This window comes from Zosterops lateralis, assembly GCF_965231275.1.
Source record: "Zosterops lateralis genome assembly, chromosome: 4".
Lineage (NCBI taxonomy): Eukaryota > Metazoa > Chordata > Aves > Passeriformes > Zosteropidae > Zosterops > Zosterops lateralis.
This window is the reverse complement of record NC_139765.1, coordinates 10,406,900-10,430,101: the sequence shown is the minus strand read 5'-3', so window position 1 is coordinate 10,430,101 and position 23,202 is coordinate 10,406,900. Positions and strand designations below refer to the sequence as shown.

Here is a 23,202-nt window from a genome sequence, read left to right as displayed (position 1 = left end):
AGTTCTGGGTGAGCAGGGAGGGATTCAGAGCAGGGTTCTGTGCAGGTGTCACACACAGCTTTCATCTGAGCCTTTCTTTTTTTTCTTTTTTTTTTTTTTTTTTTTTTTTTTTTTTTTTTTTTTTTTTTATTATTAAAGATGTTTTATTGTTGCTTCTTTCAATAACAAAATAGGGAGCCAAAAATCGTTCCTGATGGATACCTCCTGTAATCTTTGCTTGTCCCAGAGGGACATTTCGGAATGTAAACCAGAGTACTAATAAGGGAGGAAAATTTTTGAGAAAATGTTCATCTACCTCTGTCGCTTCACATGGGTAATTTTCAGTCATGAATCTGAAGAGTGTGAAATTATTTTGACTTATATATATATATATATATATATATAGTGAAAAGGCTACTAGAAAAATATGCCTGAATCTAGAAGTAGTTTCTTTACACAGAAATTTTCTTTAGGCTAGGCTGATACTGAGTGGCCAACTTCAATAATCTGAGATACTCAAATCACAAACAACAAAGCTGCAATTTAAGGATGATGCAAATTTCCCAAAGCAAGTTGTAATGATTTTGGGCACAAAGCCTCAGTCGGAAAGCAACCAGAATGGAGAGAATCTCCTGTGGTTCTCGTTGGGTTTCACTGGTGAAACGCTGCCTCTGCAGCCCAGAGCAATCCTGCAGCTGAGAGGGCTCCTCCAATGGGCTGCTGCTGTGCTGCAGCCTGGTGCTGCTCCCCATTCTCAGTGCTCAGGTGAAATACTAGGAGAGGATGACTCACTGCAAGTTTTTCAGACCTAAAAAATCTGAAAAACTTTTGGTATCGAAAAAAAAATAAATTAATTTCGTTGCATTTCATGGTTTTGCTTTCAGGTTTTGCATTTTGTGAATATTTGGGGGGAAAAAAACTAGATTAGTTTCCTTTGTATGAAACTTTTGTTTTGCTAGAAATGCCAATTATTGTGCTCAAAATGAGTCTGCAGATGTTTCAAAATTGCATCACATTAAGCAAAACACTTTATAAATCTTGCTCTGTTATAGGTCTTTTTCCCTTTACAGTTTAGCAAGTTTTTGTGTTTCAACTATAGTTGTTTTAACCAATCTTCTGACAAAATTTTTCATGAGCTACTTCAGAGAGTTGTTTTCAATCCATTTTTCTTGGAACACAAAGTTTTTGCCCCATGACTTGAATAAATGCAGTTCAGGCCCTGATTTCCTTGGACTGATATGTTTGGAGTACTCATTGATAATTTGGCCATCGATCACAGCCTGATCTGACAGGCTGGAGTTTTGTAAATCATTCCTGTTTTTGGAGACTGTCAGTGAACACTTTAAGGAAAAGTATGAATAAACAGAGAGAGGCTTCAAGTGGATGCAGGACATCCAGTGTAATGAGTCATTGGTTGGCTTAATGTTGCTGTCAGTTGGGTGTTTTCTGTGGTTAATATTTCTAGGGTTAGTCATCACTCTCCACCAGCATGAAAACTGGGCCTTGGACCTTTGCCTAAATAACTGAAACATTAGAAGAAATAGAATCATGAATTAGACATTGCTGAATATGTTACATCAGTGCATGATTTAGCAGAAAATTACTTTGTAATTTTTCTTCAATTTGAGGTATTTTTCTTAGAAGAGATTTCCCTAATGTAAACCCAAATATAATTATTAACACATTTTTAAATAAGTAATAAATAAATAAACAAACTAGAATAAAGAATAACATTTCTGGGCAGGACAGGGTAAGGATTGATACAAGGTCCTGTCAGGATAACAGTGCAGAATTAGCATAATTCAGTATTTTTAGATGTTTGCAGATGATGGCCATTTCATGATTAAACTCGTAAAGCCCTTGCTGTTTGAAAATATTTCCTTAAATATTAATTGCTTTCAGAATGCTCACCCATACTCAATGGTGTATCAGTCTATAATCAGAATGATGTCATTTGGATGGTGACCAAATTAAAAACCATTTGAGAGAGGAAAGAAAAGAGAAAGAGCTGTCAGATGAGTTCTCTTTGTGTGGCTCTTTTGCTCGAACAATGTTGCTGTGATGTTGTCATAACCTCATTTTAGGCAAGAGAATTATTCAAGGGGCAATTATCTCACGTGGTCTCCCTCAGTGTTCTCTTGGCTAAGAGCCCACCTGGCTGGAAGTGATGTATGTTGGACCCTTGAATTAAACAGTGGAAAGTGACCAATGAATCTAAAAGAATTAAGATTCCTTCCAAATCTAAAATCTGTAAAATTCTTCCCAATGGGTCATACAAGCCATAGGCACATCTCAGTCAAAAGGCAGCTGAATTGTCCTTTAGCTTTCTCTGTGGTGTCCGTCAAATACACAGGGTACTGTTTGATAAAGTTCAGAACATTATTATTTGTTTCAGAAAGAAAATCAGGCTACAAAGAACTGAATTTTGTCTCCAAAAGGTCTTTATTCCTGTGTAAAGGCATTCAGAGATATGTTATCACAATATTGTATCAGTGGTGGGTGGCTGACAGAGCAATCTAAAGTAGCAAGGAATTTTTCACTGACTTTTTAAAAAATGTTCATCAGGAATCAAAGCTTTTCAGAGAAACATGGAACTTAGGTGGAAACACTCAGATGGCGTGTCAAAAAGTCTTAATTCTTCTACGTGTCACTGGAGATGGGAAAGCAGAGGCTTGTGGCTGAGGTAACTCAGCGAGTGCCACACTGAGCTGTTTTTTGAACAATTTGCCTTCCCCTCTCCATTGTTGTAAATCATCCCATCCCTTCTAAAGCAAGTCACCAGCATGCTTCCAACTCAACTTAGAGCAGGGGAAATGCATCCTGTAAGACAATGCCAATAATCCAAATTATTGGGTTAAAAGTATCAATAATATAGGTGCCATCTCGTTTTTAGATAGTTCATGCCTTGGAAAGAGTTACAGATGCCTCCATATTCTACCTTGCTAGTTAGAGCTCATGACTTGAGAGATTGTAATATATAGATAAGGATTAATAAACACTGAGTCCAAACATGAAAACTATGTCCTGTTTATTAATCTTTCTAACAGAAAGAAAAGAAGATAAAAAACCCCACAGGTGTCCATCTGAGTTGTTCAGTCCTAACACAATAACAAGCTCTCTTACTTCTTAGCTGGAAAACACACCTTTCTTAGGCACAGTAATTTTTGAAATACCATTGGTATCTCACCTCTGCAGTGTGTTGCCTGGCTGCTGTTCACTGCTGGTATTACTTGAGGGAAAACCTTGTGTTAAGGAAAAAAAAAATTAAAAAGTTTTAAAAAAATGTGCTATGAAATGGAACGTGGGTTTTAAGTGGGATAAACAGCCAGCAGCATATATATAGGAAATTATTTTTTGTAAATTTGATCAAAGCCTCAGTGTTGGAGTAGCTATTGTTTTTCATTTGTCTGTCTTTCAAAGAGGTAGTACAAATTACCTCCACTGAAAATTTTAAATGGTGAATACAAATTTGTTGATATTCATTCCTTATTTATTTTTCTACTCAGGTTTTTTTTTTTTTCTGGATCGGGATTTGGTGGGCAGTAGAAAAATAACATTTTGGCTGAGTGTTTGCTGGCTCAAAAGTGATTGCAAACTGTGAAAGCAAAGCACAGTGGAGCAGCTCTAGGGTGGTGCAGGTTGTGTTGTGTGAATAAACAGATTTGGAAATAAAGCCAATATCTTCTGTCAGTATTAGAGGTAGTAAAGGTATTATAATAATATAACATGGTAACAAAATTTATTAAGTGTTTACTTGAATAGAGACACAGTGGCACATACACAGGTGGATGATCCTTTCAAATCAGCACCCTCCCACTTTCACAAAATGAGATTTCCTCTCTTATCTAGTAAGTGGTTTGTAGAGTTCAAATCCTTAGAAATAAAGGGTGACACTTAAGTATTTCAGTGTAAACAGCAAAGCCACCTTCAACATATCTCTCAATAAAATCCTGTTTTATGCTTCTTACACTTGATTTTTCTAGCTTGTGTAGCAAGGCTTATATCCAAGTAGATTAAAAAGTATATTTTTTTTCCCCTTACATAAGTGCTCAGTTTTCATGTTCAGCCTCCCTCAGCAATTGTTCACAGTCTGTCATCCAGTGAAATTAAAATAACTGTTCCCCCAAGGTCTCCTTCCACTTCATTCCCAAGATGCTTCTAGATTCCCTTGGAAGTAGGTGGAGGATGTAATGTGCAAAGTAACATGATTCTGGCAGGGGAAAGGGTTGAAACTGGGAATTCCCTCCACCTGCTCTGAAAACACTTCTGTCTATTCTGCTTCAAGATCCCAAATCTTCTCCCAGAAACAGAAGCCTGAGCAGTGTTCACTGGTTTGGGAAAGGAGGAAATTGCTGCAATGTTCCCAGTGTTTGCCCTGCAGTGTGGCACTGATTGAAGCGACACAAAATACGCTTTAGGCAGGCAAAGGAGCAAAGACGGATCACTGAGGGAATAAAGGAGGTTTTTTTCTTCTATTAATTTGTTCCAGTCAATCCTTTTACAATTATATAAGGGGAAATATGAAGAAAAATTGATTAAATTAATACCTTTAAGAGAAATTACCTGATTATTCCGTTCTGCCCACATCACCAGTCACATGCTTGCATACAAATGTTCTGCAGCTAGGCAGAAAACATAAAAATCAATGATGATGTTATTTGAAAGAGAGCTTTATAAAAAGCCATAAGTTACAAGTGACAGCAAATGCTCTTTAGAATAAGAAACCAGTAGTTTTCAATTAGTGCTAAATGAGAAATTATGTTATGTCAGCTGATATTAAATCGGTATAAATGTCTGGATTAGTACTAAATTATCTGATGTCTGGGAAAATATTAATTTACTGAATTAATATTAATCAGGCTCATTAGCTTTAGTGTGGCAGCTGCCATCTTGGCTAATGAAGAAGGGACTGAACAGGGATTTCCACAGTCAAATTCATTGGCTTGGATTAGCTAAAAGAACAGTCCCTCATCGTGAGTGTTGTTATACATTGTACATTTTTAACTGAAGGAAGACCTTGTTTGTACTTCAGTAAGGGAAATGGGGCTCTGTGGAGGAAAAAAGCTCTGCCATTTGCAATAATTATCCTGTGAGCACTGGGCATGGAGAAGGTCAAACAGTAAACAAGATTTCGACGTTTCTGTAGAATTTCCTTTGTTGAGTGTAGTATTAAAAGTCAGTATTTATTCTTCTACTTAATCTGCTCCACAATGTCATTCATTGGGTGTGATGATTTCTATCAGGAGAAGCACTTAAATTTAATTAAACTTTTCTAATAGGCACCAGCTTTTGAGCGACTCACACAGCCCTCAGTTCTCATGTGTGTGCTTTTGTGGATAGGGCAGCTTGTCAAAGTGGTTTGAAGCAGCCACAGTGGCAAAAATTCCTGAATTATCAGTGCTTTCTTGTGTGTGTCACTCAGAAGGACATTGCTTGGTCATGGCATGAAAATGGATTTAAAGGATGCTCCATTTTAAATCTTTTTTTGCATCAATGCAAAGCTGACAAGTGCTGTCTTCAGCTGTTGCCTAGCTTTGTTATTAGGAGTTTTGAGACCAGCAATTTACAGGTGATTTATACAATAATTTGCCCGGCTCACCCATGGCTGCCAGCCCATGAGTACTGCTGGTAGGAAAAACATGGCCCTTTACCCATATCAACTTTTGGCATTCTCAGATTTCTGGTCTGTCAGCAGAGTACCTTGAAGAAATGTGGCTGATTCAGGGGCATTCATGAGGAGAGGAGAGGAGAGGAGAGGAGAGGAGAGGAGAGGAGAGGAGAGGAGAGGAGAGGAGAGGAGAGGAGAGGAGAGGAGAGGAGAGGAGAGGAGAGGAGAGGAGAGGAGAGGAGAGGAGAGGAGAGGAGAGGAGAGGAGAGATGGGAGCTCTACATCTCAGTCCTCCATCCAGCTGCATCCTCATGTGGACTGAGCACAAGGACAGCACTCTGAGGGCAAGAAATATGCCAACAGCAGAGCCAGGGAGCTTCAAAGTCCCAGGAGCTTTCTGTGTCAGCTGGCTGATCTATATTTGTTCTGCCAATGCAGTGAGTGCCCCTGGAGAGCTTGCTCCACTCTTTACCTGACTCAGGACGTATGGAGATATGACATCTGCTTGCTGCAATAATACTTCCACAAATGTGATTGTGAATCTTGGAACCAGACCTGGACTTTTTATCACAACAACTGAATCTTGATTCTGTTTTCTTATGAGAAAAAGAAGAAAGAAAGAAAGAAAGAAAAAAAAAAAAAAAAAAAAAAAAAAAAACAAAACAAAACAAAAAAAAAAAAAAAAAAAAAAAAAAAAAAAAAAAAAAAAAAAAAACAAACCTACCTGAGGCTGTTATTTTCTCCCATATGATTGAAAGATGCTGGCAAGATGGGTTCCCACATGGGAAGGAGGTGGCAATGTTATTAAAAAGACCTACTTGCCATGGCATTTACCTCTGGCATAAAAACATCTTAGAAACAAACACAGCATTCTGTGGAGAGCCTATGAGAAATAAATCTCCCTTCTTTTGAAAAGGAAAACAGAAGCGCAGAGAAATAAAATAATCTTGCCAAGGTTACCTATCGAGTAAAATTCAGGATGGATTTTCATTCTTATATCTGCCTTAAATTCTTCTGACATGAAAATCTATGGATTTTAACCCTAAGGTTAAAATTCAGTTTGCTCTGAAGAGGCTGATGTAAGATTTCCTTGGTAAAAGCTTAAGAAGCAACATCCTCTATCTTAGGGGTTCATTAAAAGGGATTTTACTTTATTCAAAAGTTTATTCAGATCTGCTCCCACAGCTGAACATGTCTCAGCAGAGCTGGGATGGACTTTTAAACCTCGATGAACCTCTATGCCTTCTCCCAGCAATGAAAGAGCAACAAGGTCAATTTCAGCGAGGCTCTGCAAACCAAGCCAACCCAATTTCATGTAGGTCTCTGCCTCATTTTCCTACTGTGCCTGCCCTCCAGCTCTTCTGTTTTCCATGGTAACTAGGCCAGCTGTCGACTAGGGAAATACCCTTGGGCCATCTCAAAAATAAAGATTTTCTCTTACTAATATCTTACAGTAAGCCTTCCCTGGTACACGGGCTTAACTTCAAATTCCCACTTCTCTATTTACAAAGCCAATGTTTGGTGGCAATAAAGCAGTGAAATGGAAGGAAAATCAGAACCAGACCAGTATTTTAAAAGGAGGAATCTAAAGTTATTTCCATCTCTGCTCTCCTCTCCTATCTTTGCAAGAGATACTATAGCTTTGTATAACATGGAGGGAAAAATTAACAGAAGCCAAGGAAAGAGGAAGAGAAATAAAACAAGAAAAGAAATAAAACAAGCCTAGAAAAGGTGTGAAGATAAAATATTCTTCTTTGCCATGCAAATACTTGTTCTTTCCTACCACCACCTTTCATGGTCTCCTCAATTTTAATTAAATTAAAACATGGTCGCTATCACCTTATTTGAAGAAGATTTCAGAGTAGCCTTATGCATAAGGAGAGCTGTAGTACCAAGAGATTTCTCCCTTAAAGGATTCAGAACCATGAAAAGATGAAAAGATGTAATTTGGACTCAAAGACTCCCCCACTGAAAAATCTGATTTTCTCTCTCTTTGTCCCTGAAAACAAATGAGTTATTTTTGAAGCATAAGGAACCACACGTCCTCATGATGCCTCTTCACATGAGCCATGAAAGTTGTCTCCAGTCATCCTATTGACAAAGTCACCCAGGTAGAGGCACAGAGCTGACAGAGCACTATGATCCCACGGGCTGATCCATGCCTCCTTTGTTGTTGTGCAGCACTGAGCTGCCTCACAGCAAACTGACACAAAAAGGAGGCTCGACACCTTGCAGAAAGCACGCTCTGTCAGGGATGAGAGGGCCACTGCAAACAGCACTTTGCAGTCTTGTGATTACACTGAGGTACCAGGATTGCTGAAACATTTACAGCAATACCTGCTGAGGCTCATTTTTCCTCCCTGTCCCTGTTAAGCACTGATCTGAACAAAGTTCCCTTTGATAGATATTAAGGAAATAAGATAAGGCGGTCTGCCAGCTACAGCAGTGATGAAAGTAAAGATCCAGAAGACAGACATGTCAGGAAATAATGTGGAATCAGTTCTTGTTGTATCTGTACTACCTGTGCTCAAAACACAGCGGATCTACAGACAGGTTCTTCCAGAGAGGTAGAAGGGATGCTGCCTTAAAAGAAACATTAACTCCCCATGTGTTTGAAACATATCAAATCTCATACATCCTTCCCCTGCTGTTGACATCTGAGCACCTTGTCTTTGAATATCTGATACTTGACTTGAAAGATAACAGCTTTGAATGCAGACATTGTTAAACAAAGCAAATTCTTGTAACTGAGTGCAAAACAAATAATTAACAGCTCTGCAGAACATGTTCTTTTGAATGTCATAATATTTAAAAAACAATGTCAGTGTCTTATCCCATTTCCCTGCCCCCCTCAACCAAACTCTTCCCTTCCCATGCCCAGAGTCATAAAAAAAGGTAAGGTGAAAACTTTAGGATTATAAAGTAAAGATCTGGCTCAGAATGTATGAATAAAATCTGGAACTGCTCCTGTTATGAGTGGCCAAGGGCCTTAATGACCTTGTAGAAAGACAATTTTGGTTTTCTCCCTGAAGCCATTTCTGTGTTAGTATATTAATATCATGGTTTAACCCCAGAAGGCAAACAAGCCCCACACAGCCACTGACTCACTGTCCCCTGTGGTGGGATGGGGCAGAGAATGAGAAAAGTGAGAAAATTCATGGACTGAGATAAAGACAGTTGAACAGGTAAAGCAGAAGCCCATGAGCAACATGGAACAAGGAATTCGTTCATCACATCCCATGGGCTGGCAGGTGTTCAATTGTCCCCAGGAGAGCAGGGCCCCATCACACATTGGTCACTTAGGAAGACAAACACCATCACCCCAAATTTTCCTCCTCCTTCCCCATCTTTATTTGCTGAGCAAGATCCATATGGTCTGGGACGTTCCTTTGGTCACTTGGGCTCAGCTGACCCTGCTGTGTCCCTTTCCTACTTTTTGTCCATCCCCAGCCCACCCACTTGTGGGTTGGGGTGAGGAGCAGAAAAGGCCTTGGCTCTTCAAACACTGCTCAGCAATAACTAAAACATCTGAATTATCAACTGTTTCCAGCACAAATCCAAAACACAGCCCCATACCAGCTACTGGGAAGAAAATAAGCTCTACCCCAGATGAAACCAGCACAACTAAAAAAGTTTTAAAAACCAATCAAACAACCAAATGAAAAACAACAATTTACCAACAAAAAAATAGGTAGCTACCAAAGTACTGTGGTGTAACTCATTTAATTCTGCATTTTTGTGTATATTTGGATTGCCCAGTGCATGCAGAACCATGCAGAATTAGTTCTGTGTCATACATTGTGTTTTAAAGTGTCATGAGGGATTTTTTTTGTTCAGCTGCGAAGCTAATGGGAACCACAGATGTTATCCAAAGCCACTTTGATAGACATAAACTACCCAAACAATAGGCAGTTGAAGAAAAACATTTTCAGTTTCTCCTCAGTGTATTGCTGTGATAACTGTGGCCTAAATTCAGAAACAGTACAAAGCTTTGCAAGTGCACTGGCTCTCATGGACTGCTTCAATCTGAATTAATTTTGCATTTTGTTTTTATAGTTTGAAAGTAGAGTAGCTTAGTCACCTCCTGTATTCAATTAATTGCTGGCATATTGGACAGCATCCCAATAAAGCCATTGGGTCTGCTTATTTTAGCTGTGATTATCCCATCTAATCCCATTCACTGCCAGCTCCCAGTGCAGTTACCCACTGGGAAGGACACAACAATTTCTGTTATGCCTGGAATGAATGGCGCATTTCAGTTCCTGTGCATGAATTCACTCTGAACTCACACAGTGACAGATTGTTGGACAATCTCAGGCTTGCTGATGCTGGTGTAAGATACTGCATGAAATTCTGACAACAATACGTCATTTGTTCTGAGGAGAAAATCTGCAGTTTTGGGAAAAAAACTGCAGAAAGGGACGTACTCAGTCATGTGAAGAAGGCACTGGCAAAGATGGAACCAGACTTTTCAAAATTAATGCCAGCCTTGAATGCCAAGTTTCTCACTGAATGGAAAATTATACTGTCCAATTGATAATGTTCATGAGGATATTAAATGCAATACCTTTGTTTAACAATATTCTTTTTTTTTTTTTTTTTTTTTTAATTTCCAAATGCAGCTTTGTGAGAGGAGATTGAATCACTCTCTTTAAAGAGGCAGTAGTGGTACTTCTTTTATTAATATTTAAAACCAGTCACACCTACAGTTGCAAGTCTGAGTTTAAGTCACCCTCGATGTTTAATGACACTACAAGGTGAAAGCTTTTCATTTCTGTAGCTTTGGATTGATGTTTTATTAGAGTGGGATTTTTGGTGGACCCTACTCAGAGTCTCTGAAGTTATCTACGGTCAGTACTGCTGTACATCTGTACACAGATGCATTTTGAAACTACCACTAAATTTCATTGTGTTGGTGTTATGCTGGAGGTGGGTTTTTTTGTTTGTGATAGTGTGTTAATAACTTTCTGCTTTCAGATCCTACCCAATGAAGAGGAGCAGAATAGAAAGAAAAGACACTTTTCTAACTATTTTTTTTAATTATTTTTTTTTTTTTTACCAACTGGAGCAGAAAGAGACAGACACTGTTAACACTGCTTTATACCAGATGATTCTTGTAGCACTTATATTGAGGTTATCATATCCATTCCACAAATTGGAGAGGACCTTATAAGGATGATTGTTTCTTTCTTAAACCTTAGGCCAAGCAGTATCTGGTAGTGATAGTGGTACCTATGCACCATTATACTTTCTGATTAATTCTTGATGCAGTTCATTTTCAAGGGTCATTTCATTTCTGTATCACTTTAAAGCTCTTTCTCCTCCCAACAGCACTGGTTTTATCTGAGATTCATTTTCTTAATGCAAAGTGCGTGCAGTTAACTATATTACATATCAAATAAAACATTTTTCTGCTAGGCAACCTCAGCAGGGTTTGGCACCTTCCCTCCATAGAGTAGCATAGCCTTTGTTTTCACTGATCTGGTAAATTTTTTGTGAGTCAGCAGGACACGCATTCCACAGTTCAGGCATTCAGTGGGAGTGGGAGGAGCTGCCTTGATTAAATCTACTGAATTAAGTGATTTGTCCGAATGCAAATTGTGTTGCATTGTTCAAAAAGAACTTCAAGAGGTTAGAAGATAATGGCAATGTTGTGTTTCTCAAGCCTAACCTCCATAGTTTATATGTCTGCAACAATATTTTGTTGTCAAAGGGAGATCAACGTGGTTGACTTCTGTTCTATGTTATAAAAAAAAGAGTCAGAAAAACAAAAGCAAATTAATCATGTGGTACATTAAAACAAAATTTCACTTTACACAGAGTTATTTTCTGTTCAAGGGTAATGCTTTGAAAAATGAGCCTATAAAAGCAGCTCTGGTTTATGAGAAGCAGCATGTGGAACTGGCTGCAGGTTTCTCATGTGAGAGGACTGTAGAGCCAAAAATGGACAGGTGCTTCAAGCAACTGAACAGCTGCTGTTTCATCTTGGAGACTTATTGGTTAGAAAGATTGAGAGAAAATATACCACACTTTGCTCAGTCTACTCAAGAAACATAAACTTTCACTCTGTCCTTGTTCTAGAGTAGAAATAAAGATGAAAAATCAGCAGATGAAGCAGAGCTTTGCTTCTTGTGCCTCTCCCTTTCTGCTGGCTTTCTACTTGATCAAAGAAAGGGAGAGCAAAAGGAAGCTCTTCATCCTTCCAGTCAAGTTGTTGTCCTTGCTCTGTTTCTGTAAATCTGTGGAAAATGCTCAGTACTCCAGTCACTTGGGAGAATTGCAATGTCTCTTCCATCCTTGTTGTACAGTAACTTCTGCCTGATTGACTTTGCTCCCCATTTCCCCTCAAAGAAATTGTATTATTCTCAATGTGCCAGATGTTTTGTGCTTCTCACCTGTTAGTTTGTTTTTTCATCTGTTATTTTGTTGTCTGCAATGCCCCGACAGGTCTACCCACAATGGTGCTGTTGTTTCTGTGTTCCTGTTCCCCTTTCTTTGATTTGTCATACATAAATCACACCTTTCCAGAGTCTGGGGCTGGTTGTCCAGTGTATTACTGGGGAGATAAAAAGTTAAATAACAAAGAGAGGTTTTTCTTGCAACTGAGTAATTAATTAATAGCAGCAGTTGCCTGCTCATCCTCATGACCTGTCATGGGGTAGATGAAGTTCTTAATCTTCAGCTGCACATTTTTGTCATCTCTGCCATCCATGTGTCTCTGGGGGACTTGCACTGAGACTTAAGGTGCTCCAAAGCCTGAGTGAAGTCCTACAGGCAAACCAGCCCCTGTTACTTGCTCTCCTCTTTAAGGATGCAAACAGTAAAATATTTTCTTTGAGGAGTGGAAAATGAAAACAGTTAAAAGCTTCAGGCGTGTGCCACAGCTCTGTGGCACAATAAAGCACAAAGGACAGATTAGGAGTTTTGCAGGATGTCTAAGGATAATCAAGACAGATGGCAACCTCAGATATAGAAGCTGTACAGTGGTAGAGAAGTGGTTTTGTGTGTTAATCTTTGATACAAAGGGCTGTGGAGAATAATTTTGAACCAATTATTGCCATAATGAGCTGCAGTCTTGTACCATTTGTGATTTGTCCTGCCTCCAACTTAGTAAAACAGAAAACAAACATGAAATGCCCCTTCAGAACAAAACATATTGACTTCCTTGGTCAGATTTACCAAAGATTAACCAACAACAGAATGTACCTCTGCACTGACCTCACAACCCCTAAGGCACCTTGTTTTCATGGTGTGTCTCACACCATGAAAAAATTCAAAAATCCTTTTGCAGAGTGTACAGAGTGAGTGCTGGTAGGCACCACTTTTGTGCAATAAATTCCAGAAGAGCACTTGGAAACCAGGGTTAAACCAAAATTAACCAGGATCACTATCCTGATATCACATCTAAATAACTCAGTCTGACTGCCTTGATCCTTTGTAACAGGTGGGTGCTAAACCTGCAATAAGATACTGCAAATCCTGGTCTTTTCTTCTTGGGGTTGGGGTTTTTTTGGTACAATGTGGTTTGACAGGCTACCTGTGAGCTAATCTGTCCTGTCAGACATCGCTCCCCAGCTCACCCTGCTCCCCTTTCTGAAGGAGACAAGGAACAGATGTTCAAGCAGCAGAGTTGTCTGAGCCACCTCACTCTTTCATTTGTCTGCCAAATCCTGCTCAGAGAGCAGACTGTGTCAGCTTCCCTGTCTTCCAGCACCACAGAGGGAGACTGAGGCCAGCTCACCTGTTTTTCCACCAAGACCCGTCCAATCTCCTCCTTTTTTTTTCTCCTTTTTTTTTTTTTAAATTTTATTTTTATTTTCTTTAATTACTCTTTTCTCTATAGCTGCTAGGTTTTGCCCTGGTTCTCCTTCTCTGACACAGCAGCCTGACTCAATTCCACCTCCCTTTCTTCCCTGTGGCAAAAATCCCTCAGTCCTCTTGCAGCTCTACATGCAGAAAACACACACACACCTGCAGCTTAGAGTGCCAGGGAATGGGGCTGGAGCCACCTTGCAGGCACAGAGCAGGAGGTGCAGAAAGGAGGAGCAGCAGAAGGCACAGACATTTTTCAAGGCTGCCCTGTACCTGACTTACTCCATTTCTAGATTTCAGGTCAACTTCCTTCTGTACTATTTCACAGCACGACCTGGGGGCAGTGTCTGAGCTCACCAGGCCTTGCTGAGAATGATGTTTGTCCCAAATCAGAGAACCAGAAGAGTAAGGCAGTCTCTCTGTTGTTAAGGAGCAAGATGCTCCATCTAGGCCTGGCATAAAGCCAGGCTTTTATACTGAGTTCTGTCTTGCAGAATCCTGCGAAAAGTATCAGGAAAAAACAACTTCACATGCTTCTTTACTGGCAGCCTTGGGGCTTAAATCATCCCAATTTTGCCTTCCTCTGTCACAGCTAGGCATCCTGTTCTAACTTGAAAAATTTCATTAGTGTCTTGAGCACTTCTCCAGCTTGAGAAGCTGCAGATTTTCCTATCTCTGCTGAGTTCTCACCATGGCAGGGTGAAGATGTGTGTGCCAGCAGGCTGGGAAGACAGAGCTGGAACAACATATTCGTTCATTTGTCAAGTAAACATTTCAGGAAAGCCCACAATGAGTCATGGCATTAAAAGCTGTCCTTTGCATCCTCTTTGGGATCGCTTTTACAAAATGAGGATAAAAGTCAGACCCTGTCAGTACAAATCATTTGGCAAGGGAAAATCTGCAGGCTTTTAGGAGCACACCTGCCCCAGTGGGCAGGCAGAGGAGGCTGTGCTGCCAGACCAGTTGCTTGACATGTTTGGAGTGAAGAGCCCCAGGTCCCTTGTGGGAGCTGCTGGGGAAGCACATGGACTGCCAGGAGCTGCTCTGTGTGTTCAGGCTGAACATGTGCAGGGAGAGACATGGATTTTTACCAGTGACATCATGATGACTGCCTCAGCCTTCCCCAAGGACTGGGCTCAAGAACCACTCATGAGAGCATTCAGACTACGTGTATCCTCTGTCCTCATGTACACCTCATGCATAAGCTCTCTGAATCTGCCCCATAATCCATTCTCAGAGAGGAAAAAGAATCTTTTATATCATGTGTGTATATAAGCTTATTTTCTGTAAACAATCACCCATAAGAATGATCAAAAAATGGATCTTCTGTGTTGATCTGTGTTATGCAGGGAGTAACTCTGTTTAAAATAGTAAACTATTTTGGTTTTGCTATTTTGCTTCCAGTATGTGAAATCCTAAGCCTTTCATTTTAGAGAAATAAAAGCTGGTTTAATGTTCTCTATATCTGAGAGGATTAAAGGGCCATCTCAAACATGAAGAGGTAGCCTTTATGGATTCCTTAAACATGTACTACTAGAAATGGAGTAGGTGAAAGAATACGATTTAGATACTCTGGAGCTGATTCCAATGCAAGCCTTAGTGCAGGCAAGGCTGTGCACCAGCATTAGATGTCCAGTTTAAAACAGGTATTACAGTGATAGTTTAGGTGCATTTGTATTTGCAGGACAGAAATGAAAAAGTTTAATCTGACTGTGGGCCAAGAAAAATGCACCGTTTGGCTGAACTGAGGTTGAGCTGGGCTTTGCTTCGGTAGACTAAAATTCCTGCCCATGTGACAATTTGGATTGTATCACTGTTGTTTTTATTTCAAAGATAATCACCAAGCCTCTTCCTGACTTGCTGTTGAAGTGGACTGAGTATGTTTCTATTTTGAATGGCCTTGTTTGTCTACAGCTGAGCTAAAAAGGCACTGAAGGGTGTGATGCAGAGTGCCCTAAACACAGGCTGTTTTAGAGAATCTCTTTTTAGGGAATCTGAGACATCTGCATGGGAGTGGCACACATGAGATGTTGCCTCCAGTGGACCCATGCCCTTCCAAGGCAGCAGCTGGAGGAAGTGGATTTCCTAGGATATCTAAAATGGCATGAGCTATTGACATTTAAGCAGGTGAATCCCATCCTGTGGAATCTTGGACTTGCTCTGATGGAAATAAGAAAGAATATGTTTATCTGGTGCCACATGTACATGTGCCCTCAGTTTGTGAAAGGTTCAGGGTAAGAGCACAGCAGCCTCTGTTGTGCTGAGGTTTGCCTTCCACCAGCCATTGCAATGACAACTTGCATTTCCTTCAGTTCCAAACAGTAATTATTTGTTTTTTACTAGTCTACAGGGAAAAGAAAAAAAAAAGTAATTTCAGGCTTCTCCAGAGAGTGTTGATGATAAACTTCTCATACTGCTTCGCTTTCATGTCTAGATATTTCTGATGGAAACACCACTCATTCTTTAAGGATTTTCAAATCCTCAGATGCTCAGAGGTTTTGTGTGACTGGAAAGGCCTTTCAGAAACCAGTAGGTAATATTGTTCCACCTTGAATTAGATAGGAAAAGAGGACCTAGAAAAATCATTGCTTCATAAAAGACCCCTCATCACCAAGAGAGGCATGTGCTGCAGTAGCAATACTGTAATGCCTTGTATATGATTTGAAGGAGTTGAAGTGTCTGTAGGAATTATAGTTTTTCACCCTTAAATATCAGTGCTTCAAACAATTTCTTGTTCTTGCTTTTTGTTGTGTGACACATTCATACATGACATATTCGTTCATGTGATGTGCCTTGAAAGTCAAGAGCTTCTCTGATTTCTGTCATGTGAAAAGAAGCTTGCTTTTTGTTTTGTTTTGTTTTTGTTGCTTTTTGGTGTTGTTGCTTTTTTGGGGGGTTTTTTGTTTGTTTGTTTGGGTTGGGGTTTTTTTGTTTGTTTGTTTGTTTTTTTTTTGTCAGGGAAACTGCATTAAGATTCAGACATTTATGAAAAATTTAAGGTTTGAAATGTTCTTAAGGATGAAGCTGTGAGAGGGAGAGTTCACACAAAAAACAAAGAGATGCTCTCCGGTCCTTCAGGCAGAGGGAAATCCCAGGCCCAGGCAATGGGCAGGGCAACAATATAGAGCTGGTGATTCCATCTACGCTTACAAAAATAAGTCAAACAGTGTACAAAACCTCTGGCCTTAAATAAGGGAAAATTTCCCAGTGATCAATTAGATTAACTAAAAAAACCCCCTCTAAATTCCCCAGCTTTCCTGACCCAAATAAATGTGTAATTAGAGAAGACTACATGGTGATTATTATTAAAAAGAGTATGGATTTGGTTTTATTTCTGACTTTTATGTTGGCAGTAACTCTAGTTCCAAAGCCTTTGCAGGCTTCAGAAAAACTGAAAGCTGAGTTTTGCTTTAGACCAGCACTTACCAGTAAAGAAAGGAATAAAATAGGCTAATTTCACTCTTTTTATCAGTATAGACAATTTCAGAAATGCCTCCTCAGCTTGAAATGGGAATTTTCTAGAATTGATGGTACATCTTAGACTAAAACAGTCTTTAAATGCACCTCCTAGCTGAAAGATGTGCTTGCTTGTATAAATGAACTGGCAGGAGAAAGAAATATTTAGGGATATATATTTAACACTGGACTCCAAAAATGCAACTTTTTTTCACTTTGTTAACTTTACTTGCAGAAATAAGAAGCAATACAGGCATTGCACTATCTATGACAATAAGAAATGACAGTTTTCTGTTGATTCAACACATTTGGAATCTCATTAGTTATCAAATGGGACTTGAGTCTCATTGCCTACAAGCAATAACTTATTTTTTTTCCTTCTCTGCTGCCCAAAGTGACCAAATGTAGATTAGTCTGGAGTTTATTGTTCCTGCTAGAACTGATATATAATGAAATTTGGTTTTAGATACACAGATTTTTATTTTTCCCCTCCTTCTTTCAGGCTGTTGAAGAATGCACAGAATGAAATTCATTTCAGAATGTGGTATAAGAAACTACTGGCTGCTCTCCAATTCTGTGTTGGAAAAACCCTGAACAATGAATTTTCTAAGGAAGAAAAACTCATCAAAATTCTGGAAGACATTGCCACAAAATTGAAAGCTGCCAGTGATGCAAAAAGAAAGGTTTGTAAAAAAATACTGCCCCTTCCATCAAAGTTTCTATAGGAAATTTTATTTTTTCTAAGGTAACATCTCTTTCCTTTAATACCCCTAAACCAAAGATTTAACTAAACTTTAGAAATATTTTTCTGCTCTGAAAACAGGTAACACATACATATTTAATGTAATCTCATTACTCTTACTCTTGAAGTCTGCAGATCTTTTAAGCCATTTAAATTCCTTCATCAGTGGTTTTTCAGATGGACTAGGAGGTGGCCAGAAATAATGACAACAAGGCTGATTATAATTTCACTGAGAGGAATGCTCACATTCAGCATCTCATCCCAAAATATTTGACTCCTGTAGAGCTGCAGTATTTCTTGAAAGCTTTACTAAGAGTTGCTCTTGGCAGGCTGGACATGTCCTCATTTCTTAGCAAAGACAACCAGAGTGGAATGTAGTTAATATCTCAAATATTGCTCTCAGCAATGAACACTGAACACATTTCTGCAGAGATGCCTCCCTGGAAGTAGAAACTTGCAGTTGTCTTCTCCAGTGGGTGCAGCTTTTATATTGCATAGGTACATTTCCAGTTCAGAACTGTTAATTTTCCAGGACAATTGGTGTTACTTACCTGGTGTGTAAAACTGCTTCTTGTTGAAATCTCAGCAACACAGAGCAGAAAGCCAAATAAAAATATACTTGCCACTGCTGGTTATCATGAATGATATCATGAATCTTTCTGCCTTATTAAGGATTCAAAGATTTTCAAAGGGTTTCTCAGAAAACATCTCAGTGCTGCTTCTGAGAGCAGCAAAGCAAACATAGAAGTAAAAAGACAAAAATATTTGCAAAAGGAAAATCCATGTAAAAAAAAAAGAAATAGTAGTAATACATTATACATCACTGATGCATAATTCAGATTTTAGAGATTAATCTCAAGGCTGAAGTTACTGTGATACCAAGAAGCTCCCAAATTTTGCAGTTAACAGAGTTAGGCAAGAGAGATCACAGTGCTGAGGCAACAAGCAAAAAGTTGGGAAAATCTTAGGCTAAAAAACCCATGAGATACAACAGAGCAATACAAAGCTAACCAACCCCTAGTGAAGGGTATTGAATCATAGAATCACAGAATGGTTTGGGCTAGAAAGGATCTTAAAAATCATCTAGTTTCAATCCTCCTACCATGGGCAGGGACACCTTCCACTAGACCAGGTTGCCCCATTCAGGCTGGTTTCACAGGCAGAGATTCTTTCTGGCATCCAATCTAAACCTACCCTCCTTCAATCTGAAGCCATTCTCCCTTATCCTGTTGTTCCACGCTGTTGGAAACAGACTCTTTCCATCTGAACCTACAGGGCAGTATGAGCTGGTAGCACACCTAGACAGAAAAAGCAGCTGCTTTTTTTCATTTTACTCCACTTTAGCAAGCAGAAAAAGTGGAGTAAAATTACTGTTCTTATTTTTAATACTCCACTGTGACTTCATTAGCTGTTTGTTGTGGTTTGAAAGCAAAACGAGTGAGAGGCTCCAAGTCAGAAATACAATTTAATAAGAAGAAAGGTAAAAAGGTAAAAATAAAATAAAATAAATGCAATAACACAAAAGACCACTGACAGAGTCAGAATACAACCTGAGCAGGATGGTGGAAGCAGTCCAGATGAGGTGCTCTTCCTGACGCAGTGATCCTGTAGAAAGGTCTGGTAGCTCTGGTCCTCTGGGAATCCAGTGGGTAAGGGCTGCTTGTACTGTCCCAAATCCCTGATTATATCCAGGTGAGAATGCTTGGCTCCTCCCCCTGGGCAGAGCATCTCACAATGGGATGAGGAATGTGAAGTGGGTCGTTGATGGCCCATTAAACAGAGATAACCCCTGGAGGTAGTTACCTGTGAGTCATGGGCCAGGCATTAATGGACCATTAGCAGAAGACAGCCCAAAGGCAGGGGGCCTGGGAACACTAGAGCACTGCCTCACTTGGTTTAACAGTTCATGAAGATGGTGATAGAATAAATACTTTGTGTGCATCCTTCACTGCAACTCAGGGCACTGTTATAAGGTCGCACAGATGCCACCAGCTCTGGAAATTGCATTACTTGTTTAAAGTACAGAAAGATAGTTAAAAAAAAAATTAAAAAATTGAAATAAATCAGTAAATAAAAAGCTGCTCTTTTTTCTTTCTTTCATGCTGCCCTAACTGTTCATGTGCTGCAGGAGGTGTTAAAGGTGGAGCTCAGCAGACTCCAGCAGTTCTTCCAGGAGGTGAAGCTCTGCCGGCTCCCCCTGAACCCCGCACTCGTTGTCCAAGGCATAGAGGCAGATGTAAGTGTGATCAATTGCATTTTCAATCTTGCTTTTTACTGTAAAGGGGAGAAGGAGACAATGCCTGCATTGACCAGGAAATGATCGTAGTGACATCGCGCATAAATCATCTGGTCAATTTACATCCAGCCCAATCTCCTTCAAACTAGGGGCCTTTGCTTGAGGCAGAGGTGACAGGATGGGTGGGGTAGATGCTGCATGTGTGTCACTCCAGCCAGAGATTTCAGGTCTGAGCAGCCCATTCCCAGTTCAGCTGCCCTGCCATGGTGGTGGGATTGGCAAGGGCACCTGGAAGCTGGGACCTGGCCCCCACCAGGTAGCCCTTGGTGTCAGGTATTTTCCCATCCAAGACTCTCTCATGTCAGGTTTGGGAGCAGCAAGAACTCTGCAGCCAGCTGTCAGTTTGCTGAGCTGACTGAGAATTGCTAAAATATTAAATATTCACACTAGCTTATTTGTATCTACGACCCCTATTAAAAATGACTTAAGGATAAAGGAAACAGCAATGCTCTTCAGTGTTCCTTGGCTTGACTTTGACTGCAGCACTAAGATTCAGTTATTCGTTGTTCAGAAATATTTTCACAAACAACATAATGCCAGGAGTAAGCTGATTCATCTCCAGAGAAGGAAAATGTATCCAGCACGAAGAAAAAAAGCAGACCTGAACAGCCATATATATACTACCTGTTGTAACTGCCTAATTACAGCAATTTGTGCTCTATTTTTGTGCTCTGGCTCATTATCCATAGCAGACCTTATTCTAAGAGGTGCTGATCCCTTCAGTTGTCTCTGACCTGTGTTTCTCCAAGTAATTGCTGTTCAGCCTTGATCTGGCTGAGAACTGAAGTCTTCCAGCACCCCACAGGCTTGGGCAAATTGTGTGTGGTACAAGTCAGAAGGATTTGAAGCCTGCTGCCTCTCCCTGCTTCCAGGCTTTTGGAAATAATGACTAATGGAAAGTTATCTCACCATAAAGTCATGCCATTTATACTGCACCAGCTTGGCTGGACAGACGCGAAAATGTTTAAATGTACTATCTGAAGAGGTTTGGGGTTTTTTTTTCATTTTCTTATATCATTATAGGCCATTATCTTTCTATAAATACATGTAGTTCTTTGATTGGACTGTACGTCAGTATAATCATGCAAATTAGAAAATTTAAGTGCTTATAATTACCTAAATTTAATTCATTTTGGTGTCATCTATTGATTTTACCCCTGGAAAAATCTAACTAACGTAGCAAGCCCAGCTCCATCAGAGCTGCATTATCTCACAGGAACCTTTCAAGCATTCACTGAGACTTTTCAATGGGCAGAATTCCATGGGGGGCCACAATCCCGTGGCTGATAATGGCTCTGGCCCATCACAGAGCTCTGGTGTGGCTGAGACAATATTTAAATGCTGGTGCCATGCTTTGAGATGTTGAGATGAAAGCAGCAGACAGCTGTGTCTGGTGGAGCTCAAATTAGCCTCCCTTACCCTGCAGTCTGTAAGGACAGCAGCAGCTCTTGTGGGGTGCTCATTATTTCCATAAACCAGGCCATTAATTCACCATTGTCTTTAGCTGGTGTTGAGGGCTTTCCCCACCACCCCCTCCTTGGGTGTTTTTAATGAGGGTGATAATTCCACCCTAAATTCTCACAGGATTTGCAGTGCTTGGCTCATTAATGCTTTTTGAAGCCCTTTGAGATCTTCAGGTGGAAGGAGATGTAGAGCATGAAAGTCAGAGTTTGTGCTTAATTAAGATAAATTCCACATAAAATAGAGCATGGTTTTCAAAATTTCCTGTATCCTCAGCCAGAGTGAGGCCATCAGAGAAATTGGCAGGTTCTTTGCTTCCATGTCTGATTGGGCAGGGCTGGATTTTTGTCAGAGAACAATGACACCAAAGGCTTTTCAATGCTTTAAGACTCATTAGATCAGTCTTACATAATTCATCTACTCATTTCCAGGCAAAGCTTGTTGTTGATAGGCCTGGGTGAAAATGAAAAACAAAACAATTAGTACATAAAATATTATCTGTTCATATGGTCTGATATTTAAGTGAAGCAGGTTGTCTGGGGAGAAGAATTTCTTGGTTTTCAGACCCAATGAAGCAGTCAATAATATCAAGAATTATTTATTTTTGCTGCCGCTGCTACTGAGCAGTGTTTAAAGCTGGGTTCTTTTTCAGAGGGATTTTATTGGCCTGGTGTTTTGTATATGTGACAGTGTTGTTCTTCTGTCTCATCTTTCTTTCCCCTGCAGTCATGTTCTTATTTTACGTCCAATGCCTTTCCATTAAAAATCTCCTTTACCAATGCAAATGCTCCAAGTGGAAACATCAATGTTATTTTTAAGGTATGTTCTTCCTCTAATCCTCAAGTCTTTTGGTTTGGAGAATGATCATTTAAAATTCACCTAATTTATGTTCTAAACTTTAAGTTTGAGAATAGTTGATTTAGCTCTACTGCTTGTTTATCCCTGTTATTTTTGATGCTAGAACTTTTAATGAAATATATTGAGGCAATACACTAAAGTGTCACCTTTTTGATCAACAGATAATCAAACAAATTATGGCAGTTTTTGTTCCTTAGTGAAGACAACCAGACTAGAATATAAAACTCATATTTTAAACCTAGTTTATTAACAACAGAAAAAGCAGAGGGCAACTCTCAGAGAAGAGGTGGATCAGAATGACTGAACCCTCAGCCTTGCCCATATGTCTCTAAAAAATCAAAATACTGGAGTTTAAGGCTCCATTTGCCACACAAACCTAATTCTGCCCCTATCAGCCAGTGTGGGGAATAGGCTGAGGCAGATGGAGGTGGAGGAGACAGCAGAGGAGCTCTGTCTCATTGGAGTTACTTGGAGGAACTGACTCAAAATAAACTCTGCTTTGTCTTTGTAGTTGTCACCTAAAAAAGCTTTAGAGCTCAGAACAGCCCATCCACAAAGACAATACATGCAGTCTAAAGTTAGTTCTCTTTCAAAAGAGCAAAAGTCTTCCCTAAAAGTGGATGTCAATTTTAGAGAAGAACAAAAGTTCTTGAAATGGCTGATGGATACAAAATTATTAGTTGCCAATGGAATTATTCTTAGACGTTTTGCAGAATCATTTTCCAAATGAGAAATCTAAAAAATTGGTATAAATAAATATTTAAAAAGTAGATTTTATGCTGTCTTAAATTAACTTGCCCTTTAGAGCAGCTGTGATTCTCAGAAATAGAAAAATGCTTTCCAGGCCTGCTAAGGGGAGAAATTAGCAATTTTAAGTTTTTCTGAACATTTAGAAACCTGGATCATATGCTGTTTCATTTGAGAATCGATATTAAGTAGCAGACTCCTATCTATTTAAACAAGCACCTGCTCATGGGGCTTTTAAACAGT

The 23,202-nt window shown here is 39.6% G+C and overlaps 1 protein-coding gene across 1 annotated transcript in view; it reads left to right on the top strand.

The window, feature by feature from the left end:
* The window catches only part of PIK3C2G (phosphatidylinositol-4-phosphate 3-kinase catalytic subunit type 2 gamma), a 189,114-nt gene that overhangs the window by 92,630 nt on the left and 73,282 nt on the right, over positions 1-23,202 (top strand). Inside the window, exons 19-21 of the mRNA XM_083859117.1 lie at positions 17,358-17,538; positions 19,726-19,833; positions 22,081-22,173. Of these exons, the coding sequence (XP_083715243.1) occupies positions 17,358-17,538; positions 19,726-19,833; positions 22,081-22,173 (382 nt within the window). The remainder of the gene's footprint in view (positions 1-17,357; positions 17,539-19,725; positions 19,834-22,080; positions 22,174-23,202) is intronic.